Consider the following 27854-nt stretch of genomic DNA (forward strand, 5'->3'; position numbering starts at 1 on the left):
TGCCTGGCTTCAATAATTAAGACCTCATTGCTTTATTTTTGTGATTATTTTATTCAAATTTACATGTTACAGTTTTATTTTAAGGACATCAAGATATAAAATGTACATTGATAGTATAAATCTATTTGATTTTTAATAAAGAAAATTATCATGGAATGACCATGAGAAAACTGTTGACCTAACAGTTAAGTCTAGAACATTTTATTAAAGGACAGTGGTTCAGAGATGTCCCTATATAGAGAATCATATCCTGAGTCATTAAAATCATACTAGCAAAATGTACCATAGTCCCTCACTATCATAAATATGTTTATACTATTATGTTTTTTTCTACCAGCACTTAAACCCCTTGAAAAGGACCCTGGAGTTTTGGTTGGTTTATTTTCATTTTCCTTTTTTCCCTCCATGATCATATAGGGCATATAGTACAGAATCCTAAAGGGTATAGGGTCTAAGGTAAGATTCCCTGCCCAGAGCAGTTAACATCACTGAGTTCTTTTGTAGCAGTCAAGAAATAGTCCTGTGGCATAAAGATTTTTCTTTTTGAACATTTTTCTTTAATAGTCTCACCTTTCATGTGTCAATGGCAACAGCTATGTCTGTAAATCCTCCTATAACCACCTCTATTCTTTCATTTCCAGCTCCACTAGATAGTGAAGTCAACGTGTGAAAGGTAGAAAAGTAAAGTGCCCTTCTTCACAAAGAATTTTCTTTTATTCTCATAAATGACATGAAAGAAAGCAATTCTGCTATTGCTGATTTGGGAGTTCTCAACCGGATTTCTTTGTCTTGGCCAGGAATTCTTACTGGAATCATTGGGGCATTGAAAGTTAGTGGGTCAGTCTGGGGAGTGTGAGGGGTGGGTTCCAGAACTACTTTAAAGTGTAGACAAAATATTATGGTTAGTGCCTATATGTATTTTCTGGAGAGATGGTACTACATAATCTTTATCAAAGAGATACCTGGAAAATGATGAACCATTAAATTAAGCATTTCTTCAACTTAATGAATGATGCCTCTAGGTTCTTCTTATGTTAGGAAGTCTTTCTGGCCTGTAACATTTCTTAGAGTTTCTTGGTCTTTATTTTGTATACTCATGTATGTATATCTGTTTGAACCCCCTGTACTGGCAGCCTTGACCTCCCTCATCTGCCTTGCCTTTTTTTCTCTATTTTGTCCTCCATAATTACCTTTTTATAATCAGCATATCACTGCTTAGATTTTGTTCAGATCCTTTTTTATTCTATTGAGTGCCATATCTTATAATTGCATTTATAAAAAATTTGAAAAATCAGTTGATTCCATAGGAATTTTTAAAACCTAATTACTAGCATTTGATACTTGGTTTTATAAAGTGGACTTTCATTTTTCACATTGATTGGTGATTATCAGAAAATGCTGTGAATTCATTTTTATTATATCCTATAAACAATCATCCCAACATAAGGTAATAAACTTAGCCCACATTTACCCCATTTATTTTGTTTTGTATTCTTACATATATGAATTCAGGAGTTTTAAGTATATATCTAAATATAATTTTTCAACTTGATTTTTAGCAGTAAGAAATGGTGATGCATCTTTGGTTATACCTTAGGATATATTTGTAGCTTTACAATTTTAAGATTAGAAAAGCATTCCAGCATAATTAAATTATCAAGCTATCTGTCATTCTGACTAAAGGAAGACCCAGGCATAGCATGCTAGGGTGCGGAAAAATGCTAGTTTAAACAAAGAGAGATACCATGTGACTGAAGGGCAAGAATATTAAGAACAAAATAAGAATAATCTCCGAGATTATATTTTAATGTTAAAAACTTTTATTTTAAAAAGTTTATGTCATTTCTTTAGGACCATCCAAGGCACCAAGTTTCTGGTATAAGATAGAGCCATCTCATACTCATGGCTATAGATCTGTACAACTCATATGGAAGGTAAAAAACAAAAATTGCATGTTTATATTCTTTTTCACTTACATAAATACATTTTTATGGCATTATGAGTATAGTTTTTTAACTTCAAATTTTATTCATCTTAATATCAGGAAAACATTTGATAACATACAAACACAAAGCCTCGTGTGTACTACATAAAAGAGCATAAGCTGCAGGTTATATCTCATAGATAATTTAGGACAATTCTATGGAAGTTTTATAAGAAGGATCTTGTCTATCATTGAACTTTCCTCAGTTTCATAGAAAATAATTATTAGAGGTTTTGAGTAATCAAAATATATGCCAGTAATAGGAAATATAAAATTATGCCAGTAATAGGAAATAAAGAATTATTGTCAACTCCATAAATGCAAATGTATCATACAAGAGAAAGAAAGAAAGAAAGAAAGAAAAGAAAGAAAGAAAAGAAAAGAAAAGAAAAGAAAGAAAAATACTCAAGCATAAAATAATTTAGGGCCAGATAGTCACAGTGCAGAAACCTAAAAGCTAACAAAACGGTGCTACTTTCCTGCCTAGTCAAAGTCATAGGTTTACTCATTTACTATGTAGTAGTTTTACTTAGGATAGTGAGTTGTAAATAAGGTTGCCAGTACCTTTCAGTTAAACATTTAGAGGTTTGACATAACAAAATTTGTGAACATCGAGAAAAATGATTAGCTTTATTAAAGAGTTGTTAAACATATTTTAAAAAATAAACTATCTTATTATAGACATTGCCTCCTTTTGAAGCTAATGGAAAAATTTTGGATTATGAAGTGACTCTCACAAGATGGAAATCACGTTTGCAGAATTACACAGTTAATGACACAAAATGGACAGTAAACATCACAAATGATCGTTATATAGCGACTCTGACAGCAAGAAATCTGGTTGGCAAATCAAATGCAGCTGTTTTAACTATCCCTGCCTATGACTTTCAAGGTTTGTGTCTGTGAGTTGGAGTCAGACTTATGGGTGGAAAATGGCAGTTGATAATATATAAGACAGGGGCAACCCGGGTGGCTCAGCAGTTTAGCATCGCCTTCGGCCCAGGGCATGATCCTGGAGACCTGGGATCGAGTCCCACATCTGGCTCCCTGCCTGGAGCCTGCTTCTTCCTCTGCCTGTGTCTCTGTCTCTCTCTGTGTCTCTTATGATTAAATAAATAAAATCTTTAAAAATATATATATATAAGATATTCTAAGGCATAATACATAATGATTCTAAGTCAACAGCCACATAGTTTGTTCCATTATTATGCACCTCACTTAAACTTTGAAGTAATTTTCTGATTTCTTATCTGGTTTTTTTTAAATATTACTTTAAGGCTCTGGGAACCATAGACGAATATCACTTAGATATATTTATTGCTTTAAAGAAGAAAAATTGCCATTTACCTATAGAAAAGATTTGAAGAATTTTGAGAAAATTTTCGTTTCAAAATAAATTATCTATGTGTAAATTATGATAAAGTGCTTTTATTCATGAAAATACATAGTAATATTATAGGCTACAAAATTCGATAGCAAGGTTACATGGTCAAGCAAATGTAAAATATCAAAATTTCAAATTTTTAAATGTTCATTTATCATATCAGTATTCAAACTTTGTTTTAAAGCTACTCGCCCTGTAACGGATCTTAAAGCATTTCCCAAAGATAATATGCTTTGGGTAGAATGGACTGCTCCAAATGAATCTGTAAACAAATACATACTTGAGTGGTGTGTATTATCAGATAAAGCACCTTGTATCCAAGACTGGCAACAAGAAGATGGTACTGTACACCGCACCTATTTAAGAGGTATACCCAGCTAGAAGAAATTTAAATTGATATCCTTTGTGTAACTCTTCAGATAGATTTTTCTTTTACATATTTTTTCATGCTTTATAGATGTTGTGGTCCATTGAAAAGATTGTCAATTTGTGGCAGTTACTGATTACATCTAGTTTTCTAGATGTGTGTCTCTCACACTGTCACATTTAACCTCTCTCAATTGTAGGGTCTGTTTATCAACAAAATGTGGTTAGTAGTATCTTCTTTTTATAACTAAGTATTTTGATCATCAAAGAAACACTTAACGGTAAAGGAAAAGAAATCTAATCTGACCTCTGATGGTACTTAGTTGCATGTTTTCTCTACCTGATTTAACTCCCTCCTCCTGCAGTGAGAAAATAATTTCTTGTAGCATCTGAATGACTTGTTAACCTCTTAAAAATGTTGAATAGGGGGAACCAGAACTAGAACTCAGATTTCCTTATGTCTTTTAACTGTAAGTTATAATGGAGGACAGAAAGTAATGATGTGGTAGAGCTCCAAAATGGTGGATTGCTCTTTGTTTTAAGGTACAACTTAATACATAATTTTAAAGTGATAAAACAACTTTAAAGAGAAAACATTCTGCTTGAATCTGGGTTTTTGGTTTTTTGGGGTTTTTTTAGTGAAGAAGTATAAACATTAGAATTCAGCTATGAATAATAGGATTAATTAGAGAAAAGTTGTAAAACAAGAACATATCTGCCATAAAGTTTGTGAGTTTTATTTATAAAATAGGCTATTTGGCCCTCATTAACCTCTTATTTATTAAACAATTTTAATAAATTTTATTGTGTTTATCAGCCTTATCAAATTAAAAACCAGGTGGAGCTAGAGAGAAGATACATGTTGATAGTAACTGGACAATAGAAATGTTTTTAAGAAAGCATGGCATAATCTCCAGAGACCTTCAGGTTGCACAGGGAGCCCCAAAGCTCAATAGCTCTTACAACATCACTGTATTACAGCAGAATATAACACTTAATCATTATCTTCCTGATAATATTGAGTCAAGAAAAAGTAAAATTACTCTGTTTAAGAAAGCAAAAGAGCATATATAACTTCATGAATAATGCTTAAGGAAATAGAAGTTCTTGTTGAATGTATAAGCTTCAGTATAACAAATACCTTATTTTCTGTTGTGGACAGATAAAATTCTATATAAAAAGAAAGATTAAAAGATTTTACTATTGTATATTAAAGGAATAGATACTTTGTTAATATGAAGAGATTATAAAGAGATATTCAAGATAACTTTTTATTCTGAAACTTTTTTTTACTTTCTGGGGGAAATTACATGAATTCTTTTTTTCCCAGTTGCCTGACAAACCAGGACCATTTTCCTAGCTCTTACCAGTGAGTCTTTAGGCAGTTCTCAGATAATTAGTTAATATATACAAACACTGTCAAGCTATAAGGCCAAGAATAATTCAAAATCAGTATTTTAGAAGTTCTGGATATAAATATAATTACTTTTACTGACAGTATATTTTTATATACATCATATTGGCAATAAAAGTAAGCTTTTACTTTCATAAATAGCTTTACTCTATTAAGCTTGAATCCATTACACAAAAAGCAATGCTTACTTTAAAAACTGCAGTTAGAAAAGAAAGTTCAATAACCATGAAATTATAATGTAAAAATAAATAATGGAATTAGACTCTTTTTTCTTATGGGGGGAAAAAATGCTTACTCTCCTATTCTTTCTTTAGGAAACCTAGCAGAGAGCAAATGTTATTTGATAACAGTTACTCCAGTGTATGCTGATGGACCAGGAAGCACTGAGTCCATAAAAGCTTACCTTAAGCAAGCTCGTAAGTCCAAACTCATTTTCTTTGAATTGTGTTGAGGGATCCCTGGGTGGCTCAGCGGTTTGTTGCCTGCCTTCTTCGGCCCAGGGCGTGATCCTGGAAACCCGGGTTTGAATCCTACATCAGGCTCCCTGCATGGAGTCTGCTTCTCCCTCTGCCTGTGTCTCTGCCTATCTCTCTCTCTCTCTCTCTCTCTCTTTCTATCTCTACCTCTATCTCTCAAGAATATATAAAATCTTTAAAAAAAAATGGAATGTGTTGAAATTTCTGTTAACAAAGATATTTTATCTTTTTAAAATAAGGGGGTGTCTCATAATGTTCAAATATCATAATGAAATTTTGGCAAATTTTAGTGATAGACTGAATCGTAATGATTTTCAGTTATCAAATACTTTTATTCTGTTCTAGCACCTTCCAAAGGACCTACTGTTCGGACAAAAAAAGTGGGGAAAAATGAAGCTGTCTTAGAGTGGGACCAACTTCCTGTTGATGTTCAGAATGGATTTATCCGAAATTATACTATATTTTATAGAACAATCATTGGAAATGAAACTGGTAATGAAACTATCAGTTATTAAGAATTACTGGGTTTTTTTCTTAAGGTTTTAGATACTAAGTCTCACCTTATGTTATACATCTTAGTAGGGTATATTAACCTCAGAAAAGAGACACCTGAGAACATGCCTTGTGGTGGCTCTCATGGTTATATTGAAGACATACTGTGTTATGATTGTAAAATATTGTCAGATACAAAAGTTTTCTGAAAAATATATTTTTATTCCTTTTTAATACTTTTGCAATGTCAAATAAAAGCCAAATCAAGCAGAGACATTGAGTAGTAATAAAGCACACCTCTTGATTTCTTCTAGCTGTGAATGTGGATTCTTCCCACACAGAATATACACTGTCCTCTTTGACCAGTGACACTTTGTACATGGTACGAATGGCAGCATACACAGACGAAGGTGGAAAGGATGGCCCAGAATTCACTTTTACTACACCAAAGTTTGGTAAGAAATAATGATGTTTGCTCTTTTCTGTTTTCTTTTTAAAATTTAATCAGATTAAAAACCAGCTTAGTTAATAAGCTAAAATTTTGTTAAAAGTGCGTCTTTGGATTCATAGAAATGCACTGTCCATAAATAATGGTCTTTGTACTGCTTATCTGATTTTGGTTGTTTCTTTAAACTGTCAAAACTCACCTCTGTTATTTCATGAACTGCTTCTGACTGATTTCATCTATACTCTATAAATGCCAAAAGAATTTGTGTTTCTTTCTAAGTGATTCATATATTCACTGGCTAAAGTCAACTGTGGTCTCTTTCCTCCTTCTCTTATTGCTTCTTTTTATAGGCAGGCTGCTGGAAAGATGAGTCCACCCTTGCAGGCTCCACTTCCATTCCTCCACTCAGTCTTTAACTTGCTAAAAACAGGACTCCAACTCACCACTCCACTGAAATCTCCCTGATGTCACTCAGGGAAGACCTCCTAGTTATGATCTCCAGAGCATGTTTTTAGTCTTCTTTTTTCTGTACTTCTCAGCATTTGACTCTTGGCTTCTCCATCCTTGAAACTGCCTCTTCCCTTGGTTCTTCTAACTTCTTTTTGTAATAGCAAATTTATTCTCCTTCTCCTGAGTCTTCTCCCTCTCTACTTCCTTCTTGGCCTCCTTTTCGCTCTTTTTAAAAATGGTTTGTATTTTCCAGAACTCTGTTCTCAATCCTCTTTTATTATCTACCTATTCACACTCCCTGTCCATGACTTCAGCCATCCTTTCTCTCCTTCCCAATACATTTCTCTTTTCCCTGCCACATGCAAGTCTTTGCCAAAGCCAGAGATTTAGATAAGGATATAGTAAATTTCTTCCTTTCTTTATGCTTACATAAGCCAAGTATAAAGTCCTGTTGATCATGTCTTCTAATTACTGCTTTTGCATGCCCTTTCATAGTCTCTTTCCTTGACCCTAAGCTTCTCATGATTTTCTCCATCTTTTTGTCTTTTCCTACTCACCTTCTCTTGTTTTGCCTGTTCCTGTAGCATCCCTAAGGCAGACTGAAGCTGCATTCTTTAGTCCTACTACATTTTTAATCATTACAGAAATTACCTTATTTTATTGTAATTGTATTTGTAACCCCCAGCCCCAAGTACCAGCACAGCAATTGATAAATAGAAACTCCATATCCCTTGTTGATTGAATGGTTGCTGAAAGAGAAAATGAATGAATAATTACATAAAATAGATGATAAAAGATCCTGAGCTTTGCTGGGATAGCCAGTAATGAATATAATTTCTGAATAAGATTTGTGGTGACATATTAACAAAATATATATGTAACAAGTAATATTTGAAATTGATCTTTAGAAAAAAAAATAAACTTTTAAAATATTATCCAGATTATGAAAGTAACATTCATTAATGGGAGTAGACTGCATCCTATATTGTCCTCTAAACTATACCATAAAATACAGAAAAGAAAAATCACTTCTAATCCCTCATCCAGAATAATCTCTTAACATATTTGTATAGTCTTCTAGTATTTTCTATGCATACCTTTTTTTTCTAAAAATTAGAGCATATGTGTTAGGATTACTTCATCATCTGCTGTTTTCTCTGATCTGTTTATTGTTTTATGGATCTATTATGATGTCATATAACATGCTCCCAAAGGACCTTACAGCTTATTTGAAGAAATACAGCATAAGTAAAATAATTAAATGGAAAAGCATTTGGGTTGTGTAGGCAGTAGATAGAGTAGGAATTTAAAGGGGAGGAGTTTCATCTTCAAAGAAAGGAGAGAGTACTTGAGCCTCAAGATTAGGATGTGGACAAATAGGAGGAGGAGGGCATCTTAGGACAGAATGAGCAAAGGTCCAAGACATAAGAACATAGTAAATTGAGCAGCAGTAAAGAAAGGTTCTGCCTGAATTCAATTTGGTATATATATGAAACCTGAGTGTACAAGAGTTAGTATATGCCAATCTATAGTCTGTTGATCTGATTTACTGATTTGTGTGTTAGGCTTCATAGAAAATCAAGTTACCTACAAAGGGATATGTGTGGTGCAAAGATTAGAGTAAATGAATAGTATGTGACTCCAATATTTTATAAATTTTTCCCATAAAATACTAATTAGAAGGAGACTGGAGGAGTTAACCTGAGACAACCAGAAGATAAATCATTAAAAAATATCTCCACAATATAAACTATCCAATTAGTGATTCATTTGATTAAGTCAGCCCTCTTTTAAATGCAGATTAGGGATCATCTGCTATTTAGAAATCTTATGCTTACTGGTTTTTAGGTGCTTCCACTCCTGGTGCTTAAGATTCTTAAAAATTCTGGGGCACCTGGGTGGCTCAGTTGGTTAAGCATCTGCCTTTGGCTTAGGTCATGATCCTGGAGCCCTGGGATCGAGCCCTGTCTAGCGCTCCCCACTAAGCAAGAAGCCTGTTTCTCTCTCTCCTGCTCCTCCTCACCTCCTGTGCTCTCTTCTCTCTCTCAAAGAAGTAATATCTTAAATTAAATAAAAAAAGAGATTCTGGGGATCCCTGGGTGGCGCAGCGGTTTGGCGCCTGCCTTTGGCCCAGGGCGCGATCCTGGAGACCCTGGATCGAATCCCACATCGGGCTCCCGGTGCATGGAGCCTGCTTCTCCCTCTGCCTGTGTCTCTGCCTCTCTCTCTCTCTCTGACTATCATAAATAAATAAAAATTATAAAAAAAAGAGATTCTTATAAATCCTTAGCCGTTTATCGGATATGCCATCTTTTTTTTTTTTTAAGATATACTTACTTATTTAAGAGAGAGAGAGAGCACACATGAGCAAGCATGTGGTGGGGGAGAGGGAGGAGCAGAAAGAAGGAGAGAATCTCCTGCAGACCCCTTGCTGAGTGCAGAGCCTGATGCAGGACTCAGTTCCACCACCCTGAGATCATGACCTCAGCCAAAATCAAGAGTTAGACGCTTAACCAACTGAGCCACCCAGGTGCCCCAATGACATCTATTTCAAAATAGTAAATAACTACTAAAAATTTTGCTTGAACCTTTATCTCTTATAGAGGATCACAGTGCAACTTTTCCACTTCTCCACAGAACTCAAACAGACCTCAAAGATAAGGTTTTGTTAAGGCTCTGCTGAGGGGAAATCATAAATGTAATAATTAGGTTTGGAAGCTTTAACTTATTGGTAGATTGTCTGTCCAGTAAGATAAACTAGTCATTTTATTCCCCTAACCAACATACAGTTTATCTTACCCTGTGGCCAGGTTACTGTGTAAGGTATAAGGGGCTAGGATATCATTTACCAAGGAAAGAGGGGGAGAAAATAGCCTCTAACTTTGAAAGAGCTATAAAAACAGGATGGTATTTTGTCTTTTCAACAGTCCTCTCTGGCTGGGAAGTTTCATTATTTGTGTTAGTACGTGTGCTGACAATTCTTTTCTTTTTTTTTTTTTTTTCCTTCTTATCTCTGTTTTTTAGCTCAAGGAGAAATTGAAGCCATAGTTGTACCTGTTTGTTTAGCATTCCTGTTGACTACTCTTTTGGGAGTATTGTTCTGCTTTAATAAGCGAGACCTGTAAGTACCCCTATTTTTATTTTTGGTGTTTTTTTCCTGGGTTTATGCTCTGTTCTCTCCCTCAACCCCTAGCCCCACATAATCACTGATCTGCTTTCTGTGACTGTAGATTTGCCTTTTCTAGGATTTCATACAGAGTCAAATAATATGTAGTCTTATTTTTATATAGTGTTTCTGAGACTCATTGTTGCATATACTCCTATTTTTCTATTTATTGAATAGTAATCTATAGATATATCAAAGTTTGTTCATATATCTGGTATGGAAATTCGGGTTGTTTCTTTGAATTGGGGCTATTGTGAATAGTGTTGCCATGAACATTCACCTACAGAGCTTTGTGTGGACATATAATTTATCTTGTGAAAAAGCTAGTAGTGGGATTGCTGGTCATATAGTAAGTGCCTATTTAACTTTATAAGAAACTGTCAAACTATTTTTCAAAGCAGATACACCATCTTGTAGTCTCACCAGCTCTGTGAGTTCCAGTTTCATATTATCAACACTTGGTACAGTCAGGGTTTTTAATTTTAGCTAGTTTCTTATTGGTGTTAATGCCATTTTTACATTGGGTTATTTGCCTTAATATTGAACTTAGGAGTTCTTTATGTATTCTGAGTACAAAATTATTGTCAAATGTATTTTGGAAAGTCTGGTCTTCTGGCTTTTCTCATTTTCTTCACTGTGACTTTAGAAAAACAAGGTTTTTGATTGTCATGAAGTCCATTTTATCAATTTTTTTGTGATTCTTGTTTTATGTCCTATGTAGGAAATCTTTACCTAAGTCAGTGTCACGAATACGTTGTTTTCCTCTAGAACTATAATCATTTTAGCCATATATCTGTGATATAATCAGAATTTCATGAGGTCAGGGTCAAAGTTCTTTTTTTGTCATAGATAACTAGTTAGTTGCTCCAGCCTTACGTGCTGAAAATACTTGTATTGCCTAGATATCTTTGCCAAAATCAATTTTCCATGTAAGTCTGGATTTGTGGATTCTCAATTCTATTCAATTGATCTATATGTCTATTCATCCCAATACCATACTGTCTTGATTTTTACTACTCTATAATAAGCTTGAAAGCAGCTAGTAGAATTCTTACAATATTTTTCAAAATTATTTTGGCTAGGTTCTTTCATAAGCTTATAATATTTATGGAAAGGAATTTCCTTTAAAAACTGAGATTTTATTGAATCTGTAAATCGGTTCAGAGAAAAAAATGTAATCTGAACAGGAGTTTGCATCTTCATAAGTCACCCTTTCAGTCCAGGAACATGTTAATTCTTTAGATTTTCTTTAATTTTCTTTTGTAGTGTGTTGTGGTTTCCAGTGGATAATGAGCCTTATACATCTTATGTTAAATTTATTCCTAAATATTTTTTATACAATTGTAAATGGCATTTTGAGAAATTTTTATTTTCTAGTCACTCATTGCTAGAAATGCGATTTTTAAAAATATATTGTCCTTATATACTAAGACCTGGGTACATTCATCTACTCTAGTCCCTTTTTGGATTTCTTAGCATTTTCACTGCTCACCAGTAAAGATGGTTATTCTGATGTTTATGTTTTCATTTACTTTTATTATACTGATTGAGTAGTAACTTTTCATTATCCCCAATTTTAAGAGAAAAAGCATTGATCAGTCTTGATCATTATGTGTGATGTGGTTTTAAATTGAGAAAGTTGGGATCTCTGGGTGGCGCAGCAGTTTGGCCCCTGCCTTTGGCCCAGGGCGTGATCCTGGAGACCCGGGATCGAATCGAATCCCACGTCGGGCTCCCAGTGCATGGAGCCTGCTTCTCCCTCTGCCTGTGTCTCTGCCTCTCTCTCTCTCTCTGTCTTCTCTCTCTCTCTCTCTCTCTCTCTGTGTGTGTGTGTGACTATAATTAATTAATTAATTAATTAATTGAGAAAGTTCTCTTATATTTCTATTTTGCTGAGAGTTTTTGTCATCATTAAGTGCTACATTTTGTCAGGTGCTTTTTTGGCATCTGTTGAGATGATCATACTATTTTTCTCCTTCCTACACATATGATGAATTTTATTCGTTGTTTTTTTTTTTTTTTTCATGTACTAAACCATCCTTGCATTTCTTAGACTTTTCTGGATTCATTGTGTTAATTTTTGCATTTATGTTTCATGAGTGATGTTAGTCTGGTCTCTTTTGTGGTGTCTTTATCTACTTTTGAAATCAGGGTAATAGTAATTACCTCATAAAATGAATAGCCTCATCAAATTAATGGGGACACATTGCCTTCTCTGTTTTCTGGGAGAGTTTACATAGGATTCATATTATTTCTCTCTTTAAGTGTTTGCTAGAATTTACCAATCCATTTGAGCCTAAAATTTTCCTATGGGAGGAAGGTTAATTTAACTGAGATTTTCTTTCAGTCCGTTTCCAGGAATTCACCTATTGACAGGTTGGTCTTTTTGTTTAGGTTGTTAACTTTATTGCTTTTTATGTTACACCCAGATTGTTATAGTAGTTTCCACAGGACAGTCAGTCTAGTCTGTTAGGATCTTATTACTCATTTTTATTTTTATATTTGAACCTATTCTCAAGATGACTCACTTCCTGTATACTTAATATACACTTAGGGACCTCTAACTTTGAGCTAGGAATTATATTAAGGGAAATAATCTTGTGAAAAACCAAATTTATCATGTTTTATCTGGTAACTATGTGATAATTTATTATTTGATTTTAGTTGGAAATGGAACACTTTTGCTTTTTTTGTTGTTGGGAAGGGGGTGTACTATAAAGTTTTGTGACTTGGCTCAACTTTTAATTGGTTTTTATTGCATGAATCTAAATTCATGTTTAGAATTAGGGACTATTATTTACTGCATGTAATTCTACAGACATTATATTTCTTTTTTCTCCAGCATTAAGAAACATATCTGGCCTAATGTTCCAGATCCTTCAAAGAGTCATATTGCCCAATGGTCACCTCATACACCTCCAAGGGTAAGATAATATTTCTGACTTGTTTATACACAGGCATGTTAAGGGTACATTTAAGGAGTTGACCAAATGATGAGACCAAATTGGAAAGTAAATGATAGTAAGATATTATCACAGCATATTCTGATATTCCTTAGTCTAGTCAGTAAACATGAAAAGTACTTGATTGAACTTGCAAATAGAAAAGTTCATGTGTAAATACTACTATATGGCAACTGTGTTAGAAGGCAAGCATTTGGACTGGATATTAAAACCAAATTTAAATCCAATTTAATACTGTTGAAATAATTTCTAGAAACCTAGATTAAATTCTTTGAAATTCTCTAAAAGCACAATAACTGAACTATATTACCTTCTAATAATTCTTGAATTTTATGTTAAACTATGTAACACATTTTAATCTTCTATAAGACTTAAGTCATTTGAGTTTGATTTCTCATGGTTTCTAGTTTTTCTATCCTATTAATCCTAGGCTCTGTACTCTAGCAATGAAATACTCTGTACACCAGTAGCTTATCAAAATTTAACAACAGTGTTGATTTGGAATTCTCATGAAATACAGCCTGATTCATATTTCTCAGAATCATTTCCAACAGTATCTGCAGTTCAGCTAGTTGACAGGGCTTACTGATAGATTATCTCTGCACCATGGGAATTACTGAGAAGTTTCAGAGATGCATTTCTCTGTGGCTTTAACTAGAATTTGCCATATGTGCTTCAGAGTTTCTAAATGAACATATGCCATAGATGATAATACCCTCTTCTTTCTTTCTTTCTTAGCATAATTTTAATTCAAAAGATCAAATGTATTCAGATGGTAATTTCACTGATGTAAGTGTTGTGGAAATAGAAGCAGCAAATGACAAAAAGCCTTTTCCAGAAGATCTGAAATCACTGGATCTGTTCAAGAAGGAAAAAATTAGTACTGAAGGACACAGCAGTGGTATTGGAGGGTCTTCATGCATGTCCTCCTCTAGGCCAAGCATTTCTAGCAGCGATGAAAATGAGTCTGCACAAAACACCTCGGGCACCGTCCAGTATTCCACAGTGGTGCACAGTGGCTACAGACACCAGGTTCCATCGGTCCAAGTCTTCTCAAGATCCGAGTCCACCCAGCCCTTATTAGATTCTGAGGAGCGGCCAGAAGATCTACAGCTGGTAGATAACATAGATAGCAGTGTTGGCAATTTGCCCAGGCAACAGTATTTCAAACAGAACTGCAGTCAACATGAAACCAGTCCAGATATTTCACATTTTGAAAGGTCAAAGCAAGTTTCATCAGTCAATGAAGAAGATTTTGTTAGACTCAAACAGCAGATTTCAGATATTTCACAGCCCTGTGGATCTGGGCAAATGAAAATGTTTCAGGAAATTTCTGTAGCAGATGCTTTTGGCCCACGTACTGAGGGACAGGTAGAGAGATTTGAAACAGTTGGGATGGAGGCCGCAATTGATGAAGGAATGCCTAAAAGTTACCTACCACAGACTGTCAGAAGAGGTGGCTACATGCCTCAGTGAAAAGACTAGTTCCTGTTACAACTTCAGCAGTACCTGTAAACTAAAGCTAATTTTATCTGTTATTTCAGATAAAAATAATCTTCACTCACTGAAGATGATAATTTGCCCTTGAGGACAACAATAAACTGTCCTCCCACATGGGCTGTTTTTCTTCCAGAATATCTGGGATTCTACTTTCAAGCACTACATAAACTGACTTCATCCTCTGAATAGCTGAATGATTTTGTGCTGTTTCAGGATGTTTGCACTGAAGAAAAACAGAAAGCTTGTCTGAAATTTATTAAAGTAAAACTTTGTTTTGGTAGCTAGAAAACAGAGGGTATTTAAATAATAAGCAGTGATATACTTAGCACAGCTATACTGATTTTAATGAGAATAGTCACCAAACACACTGGCTGAGATAGAGTTAAGATTAAAAAATAAGATGAGCAAGATCTAGACTCTACTTCGGCTGACAGCTTAAAGAGATGCAGGTGGCATAATTTTACAAACCCAGTTTTTGATGTCTGACCAAACTCAAACCCCCCCCACCCCAAAAAGTGGGCTTAATTATAATCTTACCAACAGAAAGTAGGACATTCTCTTCCTCTCTTCCATTGGTAATGATGCTGCCAGTAACTAGAAAATGGAATTCTAGAGTCTGAATTTTGCAAATTAAAAAAAATATTTTTGAACATTACATAATCATAAATAATCTAACTAAATTTTCAAAATTTGCTTTCTGTCATTATTTACAAACTCAGCAGACTGCCCAGTTTGGAGGTAGCAGTGAATGCCAAACTGTGTTAACCATTTAAAAAAATTTTTGCCATTTATGAAAATTTATTTATTAACATTTTTCTATAAACATTATGACCCTTTTTGTTAAAAGGCTAGAGAATTTGGTTGATGAAGCACTTTATACAATGAATCTTCACCTTAAAATGTGTTTTAATTTAATAGGTTTTGGTTTTGATTTTAAGTAGGCCAAGATTTGAAGGTTGTTTTTTTTTTTTTCTCTAATTGTGTGAAGCAAACTAAGAGGACATGGGCACTACTTACCAAAATAAAGCACCATCCAAAAATGTACGTGTTGATGTTCGTAAATATCACAGTGCATACCCTTGTTGTAAAGGCACTTAATTAAGGGATAGTATTTTATTAGTATCTGCCAGTTCTGAGGTAGGTTCCCCATTGTGATTTAGATTTTAAGCCTCTCCCCACATGTTCTGTTCTTCCCAGAGAGAAGTTAGCCAGGACTCCAGAGTTAGCACTAACCCCACTTTCACATTTATGCCATACCCTACCTACCCACCACATTTGACAAGGAGGCAGGCAAAAGACAGGAACAAGAAGTATGAAGAAATTTTCATTAATCATTAGTGGTTCACTAGTGCTATCAAGTAGATTTGCAGAAAGTATGTTTTGGTATTCTGTCGTATTTAACTCACAAAGACCAGGCCAACTTCAGATAATTTGTAGAAGTTACTCAATAATAAAAGGCTAAGGAAAGTTGCTATACATTGACAATTGAAATCTAATTTTATTCAGTACTATAAGAATATTGTCCATATTAGACCTCCTGTTTACAAGATATCCTGTGTATTCTTGCCTGCTATGTTTCAGAGCGCTTTCACGTACATGGTCTTGGTGAGATGGGGCAGAGGCATCTTGAGATTGGCAAGGAAGCACATGATGAAGACTGAGCACAGAGAAGCCAAATAGGGACAGAAGGACCCCAAAGTCACACTACAGGATAATGGCACCACCACCATTTAGGTTGGTCAAAGCCTGATCCAAACCAGGATTTCACTGATCTTGCTAGGAGTCTGTCAAGAAATTTCTATCAATTTTATTTTTCATTTCCTCCAAGTAAGTAGTCATGTTATTATAATCATGGTCAGCTCTACCCTTCCTCATGATAAACAGCAGCATTAGGAAGAATTCCAGTGTGACATGTGTACTCGGCGGCATAGGAGCAGTTAGAAAATGTTAACTCATAATCTAAGGGAATAAGAATGAAATCATTGAAGAAAGAACACTGTATAAGCAAATCTGTTGAAACTGGTCCAAACATGGTGCCCTGGGTGTCCCCCAGCTGCCAGGCCACTTTAGACATACTAAATAGTTGCTATACAAATAATCCATTCAGGAAATAGCCCTAGATTCGTTTATTAATATGTGATATACATCTTTGCCTGACAAGAGAAAAGCATTCATCAAACTTGTTTACAGTACAAAACTACTTTCCTAAGCCAGGTCTTAGGATAAATTGGGGTTAGGGGTGGTTTCTTCAAGTTTCAGGGTAATTTGTTTTGAGGCATGAAATTGTATCTTAGGTAGGCAGAGAAACAAATCTGGTTTATATGAAAATGAGTCTATGAGTTAGTGGCTGTGTTACTAACTCTTGAGTATCTAAAAATTTCCTGTAAAGTAATGCTGGCAGAGCCTCTCAATGGACAAAACTAATGCACTGCTTCTGATGCACTTGCCCTCGGATGGGATTAAAAATACAAGTGTGTCACATGTATTGCCACTGTAGTTTGTTCCTGGTGTGTTGGGTATCCCACCCCCTTATAAAGGCATGATGCTGAGCAACTATGGGGAAACACCCAAACCTCAAACCCATTAAAATCTAAAACTTCTTTTTTAAACTTGGATCAGTAGGTCAGCACCCAGGAACATACCCAACATGGAAGTAGAAGCAGGGGGAAAAGCAAAACCATTCACATGTTCTGTGTTCATATCAGTTCTCTACCTGTCTGTTCATTTAATTTCAACCTTACACATGAAGTTACCTAATCTTCCTAGCTTACTGTGAAGTTCACGGTTCATGAAGTAGAAATATACTTGTAAAACATTTATTTATGAAAGCTCATCCTTTAAGTAGAACATCTTAAATAGTTTCATAAATAGAAATCAAATTTTTTAAAATGTCTGTGTTCTCTCCACAGGGTTAACTAGTTAAAATCATGGCAGATAATGTACAAATAGGATAATCGTACATACAATTCTCTAAAACTTGTTAACTGGCATGTATCAACCGAGTATAAGTAGGAGAGCTCTTCTTCCCTTCTGTTATATTCCACATCATTCTCCTATGTTTGGTTTTAAGAAGTTTTTAAACCATATATATCTGTTACTTCATTGAGAGGGGTAGTATGTCAATGTAATAAGCTATATAAAATTTTTAAAATTCAACTGTTAAAAGTTACTGGGATAGCTTCCTGTTGCAGGTCGTGTTCAGTTCTGTTGCCTGAGTAATACTGCTTTAAAAAATTCATTGCACTTTTCTATGTATTGAGACTATGGAGCCATAAAATGGCAAGCTGTTTAACGTAAAATTGTTCATTGTCGGGGCACCTGGCCGGCTCAGTCAGAAGAGCATGCGACTCTTGATCTCAGTGTCGTAGGTTCAAGCCCCACGCTGGGTGTAGAGATTACTAAAAAAAAAATTTTTTTTATTTTTATTTTATGATAGTCACAGAGAGAGAGAGAGAGGCAGAGACACAGGCAGAGGGAGAAGCAGGCTCCATGCACCGGGAGCCCGATATGAGATTCGATCCCTGGTCTCCAGGATCGCGCCCTGGGCCAAAGGCAGGCGCCAAACTGCTGCGCCACCCAGGGATCCCGAGATTACTAAAAAAAATAATAAAGTAAGTAAATAAAATTGGTCATTCTCATGGATTTCGAAGATGGTATAAACTAACGACTTAGAGCCTAATTCTTTTGGCTGGTCTTTTGATAGCAGTTCCTTTTCAGAACTGCTGACTACTTCTAAACAGAATTCAGGTGTAAGTCAAAACAGACTTTCCAGAGCCAAATGTACCATCTTTTCAATCTTTTTTTGTCACATGTGCTCCTAGTATGCATTAGCATGGTATTTTGGTCTACACTGCATTAAAAAGGAAAGAAGGGAACTTAGTGTGAGCTCAATTGGTGTCCATATTTTTCGTAAATTTTTAAGGGCTTTTCGCAGTCAGCAGTTCCTACAAGTGGGTTAGTTTCACTTCATTACCCAGTGCTTTAAAGTTGATTATAATGAAAATGCATTGAAGACCAATGGAGATACATGTCCTAGATCTCTTATTCCTTAAAAAACAAGCTTCGTCTGGATGGTAACTACATGTTTCAAGTGCTATAACATGAATACCAAAATGTGATGTCAAATGGGTATTTTAAAAGCAGATATTTGAAAATTCTTGTCTTAATATATGTTTATTGAATATACTCTAAATAAGTGTGCAATTTGCTAGTATTACAATACAGTGATTAGCATTAGGTATGTATCCTCTTTATATCCCAGCTGTGACCCTTTTACTTGTAAGTGCAATCCTTTCAAGTTCACTTGCTATTTTACCCCCACCTAGTCTACCTTCACGTAGAAGGCTTGCCTAGAGAGTATTGTACGTATTTTCACTTGTGTAGTGAATTGCATGTGCCAATTGTTACCGTAGTTATCAGTCTTATGTTAACAAGTCTAAATGTTACTGTAAATGTATCAGCTCTAATCTTTCAAGTAAATTTAAGAAATAAATTCTTGTTTAAATTTTTTTCTGTGTGATCACTAATGTGATGTAACTGCATGTAATGTTTGAGAAAACTTATTTGTCACTACTGCTGTTGGGTCTTAGTGTAAACTAGATGCTTTTAGAGGTTTCTTTGGCTTTTTAAATGTTCATTTAGCATAATGGAATGGGTTTTAGAAGAAAATTAGTACATTATCTTGGTCTTAGTAACATGGAATGGACTGAGAGCTTGTAAATCTGGAAAACTGTTAAATGAATTTGCCAAGTTGAGTTCTGGAATCCAACCATCATACCGCCTCCCAGTGGGTTTTATTTTTTGGTTTTGGTTTTTCTGTTGGGCTGCCGGCGGACCAGCCAAGTGCAGAGGTACTGCGCCATCTAGTGGCTGGCCCGAAGCCACACTGCTAGAGTCTCCTTACTGGCAGAGGCATGAAGCCAACTGAAGACGCAGCATCCCACTGCTACCCTGAGGTTGCTGAGTAGTAGTACGTAAAACTAAGTCAACAGTTCCACTTGGAAGAAAGCCCTACACTATTAGATTTGCACATCTTCTCATTGTGATTTTATCTAAAATATGCAGGGAGTTAAATCCACAAACCAAGTTAACTTCATCACCTCACATAGGTACTACAGGTTACAAAAATAATCTGGTTTTGGGCTAAGTGTTCCTGTGTTTAAAATACCTCATTTGACCCTAACAGGCTCAGCCTGACTTCTTAGTAGCACTTCTTGTCATTTATGTCATTTATATTATGCATCCAATACCTGCTTCCAGGAAGATTACAGACTTCCCTCAGCATTCTGTTCCCCTAGCTCAGGGGCAGAGACAACTTTGAGTTGTCTGTAATGAGTTAGCTCAGAAGCCTGCCTTCCCCCGCCAGCCCCTGCATTTGCTCTTAGCACACACAGCAGCACCCCAAAGGGAGGTAAATGTACTGGAACTTAAAAACAAGAAACAGAAACAGGAAGGAAGGGAGAGAGGAGGAAAGGGAAGCAAAAGGGTCCTTCCTTCCTCAGCAGAATGCATTTTAACCCAACGCCTGCTGCCTCTTGGGGCTCGAGGGGAGGTGGAACCCGGCGCACTGCAGCCCGTGACAAGAGGCTCTGGGGGCAGGAGCCCTTTCCTGAGGGCCCAGGTCCCACGTGTCCTGCCCCTGCCGTCCTGCCACGCCGCCCACGCCGGCGCCCTGGGCTCACACCCGCCCGGCTTGGCCCCGCCCGGCTCCTGCCGAGCCGCTAGGGGGCAGCACTGGCGGCGTGAAAGGCCTGCCGCTGTCCAACGACTCGCAGCCTAGGGCCAAACACTGGCTTTTTCGGTTCTATCACCTTTCCTGGTCGGGCTGTGCCTCTCTTTCCAGCCTCGTGTAGCCTCCTTTCTAGAGCTATACCCTCCAGTTGCTGGAACACAGTTTTCTCCTACCTCCCAGGCTACACACATGATTTTTTTTTCTTCTAAAATGTTCTCCTAGGCCCAGTCTCTTGTTTAGCTAGAAAATTTCTCACGTATTGATGGAGAGACTCCCCTAGATCCTCCTGGGTGGGATCTTTCACTCTTCTCCTCTTTCTCCCCAGGCTTGATGGCCTTCCACGTCCCGAAACCACACTGATGGCCAGTGCTTGCCTCCAACCTAGGAGCCACACCCCTGGAGGCAGGTTCCCTGTTTCATCTCTGAGTCCCTGGCACCTAGTATGTCAGGTGGATGTAGGTGCTTGGTAGATCTTGCTTAGAGGAAGAAATCAAAGCGTGAATATCAGATTTCCAAATTCGTTAGTCAAATTCTTTTTTAGCACTGGTGTCAGGTTTCTTTTTGCCCAAGGGTGCGCGGTGCCCAGGCAGTCAGGGCCTTGCCTCTCCTCCACCTCCAACATGAAAGCACCCCCTGATTCCCACCTCTAACCAGCAAGGGCTTAAAGGCTTTTCTAAAGCAACACAGATACTCGTGTCAAAAAATAACCCCCCCCAAAAAAAAAAATTTAAAGCCGGGATGGATCCTTACAGCTTCTTGTTCCATCTCCTCATCCCTCAGACAAGGACCATGAGAAGACAATCCAGTAAACATTGCCACACCACAAGAGGGGAAAACTCAATTTGGAGGTGATTACACCAGAAAAAGACAACAGAAGTTGTCAGAATAACTCTCAGAAGTTATTCTGGAGAGGAAGATGAAATAAACACTTTGGATGAGCCTTAGCCTTAAAAAAAAAAAAGAGTACATCAGAAAAGGAACATTAAGTGCAGACTAGGGAACCCAGGTTCTCGGTTACCTCAGGGCTTGAATATAAGGCAGCCCCAAATAAAGAGATATCTCCCAATTTTCCCTTAAGAAAAACCTGAAGAAAATTTTTGAACACGAATGTATACCTTTTATAAATGTTGCTTAAATCGCTGCATGTCTGCCTCTAGTTGCTATTTTAAATCAGACAATATCCAATACATCAGGACAAAGTATTGATTTTTCACTCATGAAATAATTCTATCCAAATCTTTCTGTGCTCATGGACAACAGGGTTTTCCCTTGTCATCACCAGTTCCTCTTTTTGAAGTATCAGCACAGTTTTCCAGAGCTCATCCGTGTCACTGCCACACAGCTGAGACAGAGCGTGATGCAGCTGTCGGGAAACAGACTCCCAGTCCTGAGTACCCACTTGTGTAATATTGACAGTTTCCCCAACTGCCTCAGAAGTGGATATGCATTATCCCCATAAGGTAACTGCTTACCATTTTGCTTTTTAAGAGAGTCTTTAAAAAAAAAAAAAAACTTCCTTAAAATGAAATCATATATATTTAATAGTGAGCTCATACCATGGGAGTGATTACTAAATCTGTGGGTTTTGCCTTTGGCTCTATTTATGGCAATTCTTCTGGTGATCTCCACTAAAACTCCCAAACTAAGCCTAATTGAGGTCTTTTCCATTTATGAGTCTTTCCCAAACACTCCTATTTTCAAACTGAAAAAGAGCATGTAATAAGAGCAACTTTGCAGGGAATTTATTTTTAGGTGACTCCTCCTTTCCCTGGAAATGATTTTAAGGAAAGTACTCATTTCATATTCAGGCAAAAATCTGTTCATTAGGCATGCCTTCCTGGAAGAAAAGAACTTTCTATAAAACTTTGAAGAAGTGATGGGCATGGATGGATCAAAGAAGAGAGATCAGTATGTGCACACTGTTCTCAAGTTAATGCTGCCTTTCTTCTCTGGGTCAGATTCAACTATAATTCTTTTTATAATATGAGATTTAAATTTCAAAACTAGGTCAACCATAATTCTTTTTTTGTAGTAGGATATTAAAATTCCAAAACTGTAATAGGAGATCAAAATTTCAAAGGAATTTTGTTGACCTTTCTAGCAACACCAGATGTTACCAGCCCTACTTCCGGCCCACAGCCAAAAGTGCGACTTTCTCAAGCAAGGACCCTAAGTGTCCTAACACTACTACTCTCAGGCTGGCCACGGTCAGACTGATCTGCAATCCACAGTCCTATCATCCTGCACTTTTTCTTCACCCAGGACAGAGATAGGAAGGCCTTCTAATCATGGATCTCTGACCACAGTTGAGGAAGGTTCAAGACAAATATCCAATTGCAAGCTTTTTACTGATTTTGAGGCAACATTTGAACAGGATTCTCTCCTCTCCTAAAGAATCATGGAAAGCAAACCAGCCCCGTTTCTAAACAACAAGGCTCTATGCAAATAATCCTGCAGGTGAGAGTCTCTCCTGACCCCATGATAATCCAAGTGTCAGGATTTGATAATGTCAGACAGCCTCCCTAGGACCTGTCATAGCACAAAGGGAATAGTTAGAAAAAAGAATGAGCAGGACAGACAGGAGCTTGGTGACAGGCCTGGCTTGAGGCCATCCTGACACTCAGGATAGGTCAGTAAAAGAGGCACTGGGTGCATATGCATGGCCTTAAGGGTAAGCAGGTGCCTCCCTTGTTCCCATCTTGCTTGGAGAAGGTGTAGCTCTGGGATTTCTGTCAACTCATGAGACTGGGAGTATTCCAGGTTCTCTAGCTGGGCAAGTGGGGTGACCATGAGATTCTGGATAAGGAATGGACAAGAGAGAGTAAAGTCTGGGGGAGGACAAATGTTACAAAAAGCTTTGTTGATGCTGATGAAGGGTGACACAGGAAGGCAAAGACAGCTCACTAGACATCCCAGAAACCACACTGCCCAACAGGAAAGAGGTAAATGAGCCACAAGGTGAGACACAGGCTATACTTCTTTTGATGCTGTGAATAATGTGCCCAAGGAGAGACATCTTGCAGATAATGAGTGAAGCCTAAGGATCTAGGTCCCTGGCTTATGACACCAGGCCCTATCTCCCCTCTGTAGTAGTACTGGTAGGTTTCTGTCTTGGGGAGGCCATTTTATTGATTGCAGGGGCTCCTGTCTATGCTATGCCTCTGGCTGTGCCCACTAGCTGGAGAGGGTGAAGCCAACAGGAAGGAAGCGTTTCCTGGATGTGACTAGATAGGAAACCTCACAAGGGTATCTCCATGCAATCACTAATGGCCAGGAGCTGAGAAAGAGCTCATTTCCCTTTTTAAGACAATTGTAGTCAATACCCCTGCCCAATCAATATCTACCTGTATCCCTCCTTCCTATGTTCCAGCATCCACTGACTAGCCTTTGAGAGCACAGCCCTGAGACTACAGGCCTCAGCTGAGATTCTGTTTGTGGAAAGCATCAAGAAAAATGGTAGAGAAGGGGGTAGGAAAATGTGGAACTCCTGCCCCAGCTGCTCCCCGGTTTTTCAGTAACAGCCAAGTTCACACCCCTTGCCCCCACCCCAGAATTTAGCCATCCCAATTACACACTCTGACCCACATAGAAATGAACAAACTGCAAGATTACCCATTAGAATCAGCAGGGACTTTGAAGGCACACTAACTTGGTACCACTTCTCTGACCCTCATTTTAATAACAACAATAAGCATACACCAACCAACTGGATAACCCAGACATGAATAAATTCCTAGAAACACACAATTTACCAAGATTGAATCATGCATGGGAAATCTTAACAGACTGATTACTAGTAAGAAGATTGAATTGGTAATCAATAACCTCCCAAAACACAGAAGTCCAGGACCAAATGACTTCTCTAGTAAGTTCTATCAGTCATTCAAAGCAGAAACCATACCAATCTTTCTCAAACTCTTCCAAAACAATAGAAGAGGAATGAGCATTTCCAAACTTATATCATTAAGCCAGTATTACCCTGAAACCAAAACCAGATAATGACACTACATGAAAATTAGAGGCCAATATCCCTGATGAACATAGATGCAAAAATCTTCAACAGCTCTACAGCCATATCACCCTGAACATGCCCAATCTTATCTGATCTCAGAAGCAGAGCAGGGTCAGGCCTGGTTAGTACTTGGATAGGAGAAGTGTTGAATTAAACTAACATTAGACGGTATGTTACATAATTGGAATTTAAATAAAAAACTCTTAAAAAATAAATAAATAAATAAATAAATACTCTTAAAGTCCTCAATAAAATATTACCAAATTGAATTTAACAATACTCTAAAAAATCATACACCATGACTGAAAAGGATTTATTCCAGAGATGCCAGAAAGGATCAACATTTTCACAAAAGTCAACATCCACTGACAACAAGAAACTCTCAACAAAATGGGACAGAGGAAGCATACCTCAATATAATTCAGACTGTATATGACAAGCCCCTAGCTAATATCATGCTCAACAGTGAAAATCTGAAATCTTTTTTTCTTCAGGAATAAGACAAGGATGTCTACTCTTGCCACTTTTATTCAACAAAGTATTGGAAGTCCTAGCCAGGGCAATTGGGCCAAGAAAAAGAAGTAAAAAGCACCTAAATCAGACAGGAAGAAGTAGAACTGTCACTATTTTCAGATGACATAGTTCTGTATGTAGAAAGCCCGAAGACTATCAGAAAATTGTTAGAATAAACAAATTTAGTAAAGCTGCAAGATATGAAAATCAATATAAAAAAACCCTCTTGCGTTCCCATATGCTAGTAACAAACTGGAAGAGAAATTAAGAAAACAATCCCATTTACAATTGCCATAAATAAATTGAACTCAAGAGGTGAAAGACCTGGGCTCTGAAAACTATAAGACACTGATGAAAGATAAAGATGACACAAGTAAATGGGAAGGTATTCCATGCTCATAGATTGGAAAAATATTGCTAAAAGCCCTTACTAAGAGGGGTCCAGGATGGCAGTGTAACAAAACCCTGACCTCCTCCAATGGACTCACCAAATCTACCTACATTTAGAGCAACTCTTCCTGAAGAACTCACGGCTGACTGAACCACCTCTGCCCAACAAAGGATAGAGGGATCACAAAGAGAACAGCAGGAAACATGGAGACAGTTATGACAGGAACCCCAGCCCCAATGCTACAAATTTCAGCAGGGAAGGATATCACCGAGGGGCCCACGTACAGATTCACTTGACCTGGGGCAGAGCAAACAAAACAAAACCCCAGTTGTTTAAAGGGCAACTAGACTGTCAGTAAAGGAAACCTGTTTAACTCACCCTAGACCATCCCCTAAATGGTAGGAGAACTGCTTCAACTTTCTCCAGGGTTGGAGGTGCTGATGAGTGGTAGGTTTGCATTTCCCCTCCACCTTGACAGAGCAGGTGGAAGCAGGGTGCAAGCATTCTAGCTGACTTGCTGCCTCCGTGGGCCCCAGGCACCTAGCCCACACCAGCTCATCATCATCTCAACACACGCCCCCGCCTGTGCTGTCTGAGCTACAGCCATCCCACCAAGGCTGCCGTGGTGCAATGCACACCAGGGAATCTCCAGCCTATGCCCACTACAACTCCATCCATCCTGCCAGGTGACCACTGGCCAGTGTCTCTCCTGGCCCCAGCCATCCTGCCAGGGTGGCCCTGGCATAGAGCACCCTAGAATCTGCCAGGCCACACCCACTTCAGCTCCAGCCATCTCAACATGACACCTTCTGTGAGGAATGCCCCAGCTCATGCTTCCTGAAGTTCTAGTCATCGCAGCAGGGTGGCTCCAGCATGGAAAGACCCGGAACCCTGGCCTACACATGCCCAGATCCAACCAACTAGACAAAGCTGCCAGGCATATGTAGTCCACACAAGGAAATTCCTATACAAGCCCACTCCTTTAAGACAGAGAGGTAGATGTTTCACCCATTTCATAGGAACAAAGTCAAACAAAATGAAAAGGCAGAGGAATAGGTCACAAAAGAACAACACAAAATTGCAGAAGAACAATTTTTAAAATGGAGATAAACAATAACCTGATAAAGAGCTCAAAATATGGTCATAAAGATGCTCACTCAGCATGAGAGAAGAGTACATGAACTCAGTGAGAATTTTAAAAAAGAGACAGAAAATATAAAAAACAACCAGTCAGTGTTAAAGAATACAACAACTGAAATTTTAAAAACAGGCCAAAGGGAATCAACAGCAGATTAGGGGATGCAGAACAGATCAGCAATGTGGAAAATAGGAAGTAGAGGGAAGCACCTAAGCTGAATGGTAAAAAGAAAAAGAATTTTTAAAAATAATGATAGGGTAAGGGAACTCTGGGACAATATTGAGCGTGTGAACACTCACGTTATAGGGGTCCCGGAAGGAGAGGGGAAAGACTAAGGGGAAAAAACTTAATTGGAGAAATAATAGCTGAAAACTGCCCTGACCTAGGGAAGGAAACAGATATCCAGATCCAAGAAGCACAGAGAACCCCCAAAAATATGAACCCAAGGAGAGCCACACCAAGACACATAATAATTAAAATGGCACAAATTTCCCTTTCGGCACTGAGGCCACAGCCATGAGTATGCTCAGGCTTCAGAACAGGCTTGCCTCCAGGGACCTCCACTGTGGCAAAAAGAAGCTCTGGTTGGACCCCAATGAGACCAATGAAATCACCAATGCAAACTCCCATCAGCAGATACGAAAACTGATCAAAGGTGGGCTGATCATCTGAAAGCCTGCGACTGTCCATTCCCAGGCTCGGGGCCAGAAAAACACTCTGGCCCACCGGAATGGGAGGCATATGGGCATTGGTAAGAGAAAAGGTATTGCCAATGCTCGAATGCCTGAGAAGGCAACATGGATGAGGAGGATGAGAATTCTGCACAGGCTGCTCAGAAGATACCGTGAATCTAGGAAGATTGACCACCACATGTGTCACAGCCTGTACCTGAAAGTGAAGGGTAACATGTTCAAAAACAAGCGGATTCTCATGGAACACATCCACAAGCTGAAGGCAGACAAGGATCGCAAGAAGCTTCCAGCTGACCAGGCTGAGGCCTGCAGATCTAAGGCCAATGAGGCCCGCAAGCACCGTGAAGAGTGGCTTCAGGCCACAAAGGAGGAAATCATCAAGATTCTGTCCAAGGAGGAAGAGACCAAGAAATGAAACTCCCTCTCTCTTGTCTGTACGTAGTGGCCTCAGCATTAATCAGATCAGTTATTTAAAAAAAAAAAAAAGAAGATCAGTTATTCGATAAAACACATCTTTATGTACCCCCCCAAAATAAATAAAAATAAAAAAATAAAATAAAATGGCACAAATTTTAAAAAGAGCATCTTAAAATAAGCAAGAAAAATATGTTGTGCACAAGGGACACCTCATAAGGCTATCAGTTGATTTTTCAGCAGAAATTTTACAGGCCAGAAGAGAGAAACAGGATACATTCAAAATGCAAAATGGAAAAAACTGACAGCCAAAAATACCC

The 27854-nt window shown here is 37.6% G+C and overlaps 1 protein-coding gene and 1 pseudogene across 5 annotated transcripts in view; both read left to right on the forward strand.

Moving 5' to 3' along the window:
• Positions 1 to 19151, forward strand: part of IL6ST (interleukin 6 cytokine family signal transducer) — a 52680-nt gene extending 33529 nt beyond the window's left edge. For 2 of the 5 annotated variants that reach the window (XM_055331709.1, XM_055331708.1), the window contains 9 exons: positions 1852 to 1934; positions 2666 to 2876; positions 3553 to 3735; positions 5463 to 5564; positions 5970 to 6116; positions 6431 to 6571; positions 10039 to 10135; positions 13023 to 13104; positions 13882 to 19151. In XM_055331709.1, the coding sequence (XP_055187684.1) occupies positions 1852 to 1934; positions 2666 to 2876; positions 3553 to 3735; positions 5463 to 5564; positions 5970 to 6116; positions 6431 to 6571; positions 10039 to 10135; positions 13023 to 13104; positions 13882 to 14619 (1784 nt within the window). In that variant the 3' untranslated portion in view covers positions 14620 to 19151. Of the gene's footprint in view, positions 1 to 337; positions 377 to 1851; positions 1935 to 2665; positions 2877 to 3552; positions 3736 to 5462; positions 5565 to 5969; positions 6117 to 6430; positions 6572 to 10038; positions 10136 to 13022; positions 13105 to 13881 lie in introns of all 5 variants that reach the window. The other 3 variants (XM_055331710.1, XM_055331712.1, XM_055331711.1) reach the window with 3 other exon arrangements.
• A 7793-nt stretch (positions 19152 to 26944) lies between these two features.
• Positions 26945 to 27535, forward strand: LOC129513983 (60S ribosomal protein L19-like; annotated as a pseudogene).
• Positions 27536 to 27854: the final 319 nt, after the last annotated feature.

Source organism: Nyctereutes procyonoides, unplaced genomic scaffold (assembly GCF_905146905.1).
Source record: "Nyctereutes procyonoides isolate TBG_1078 unplaced genomic scaffold, NYPRO_anot_genome, whole genome shotgun sequence".
NCBI lineage: Eukaryota > Metazoa > Chordata > Mammalia > Carnivora > Canidae > Nyctereutes > Nyctereutes procyonoides.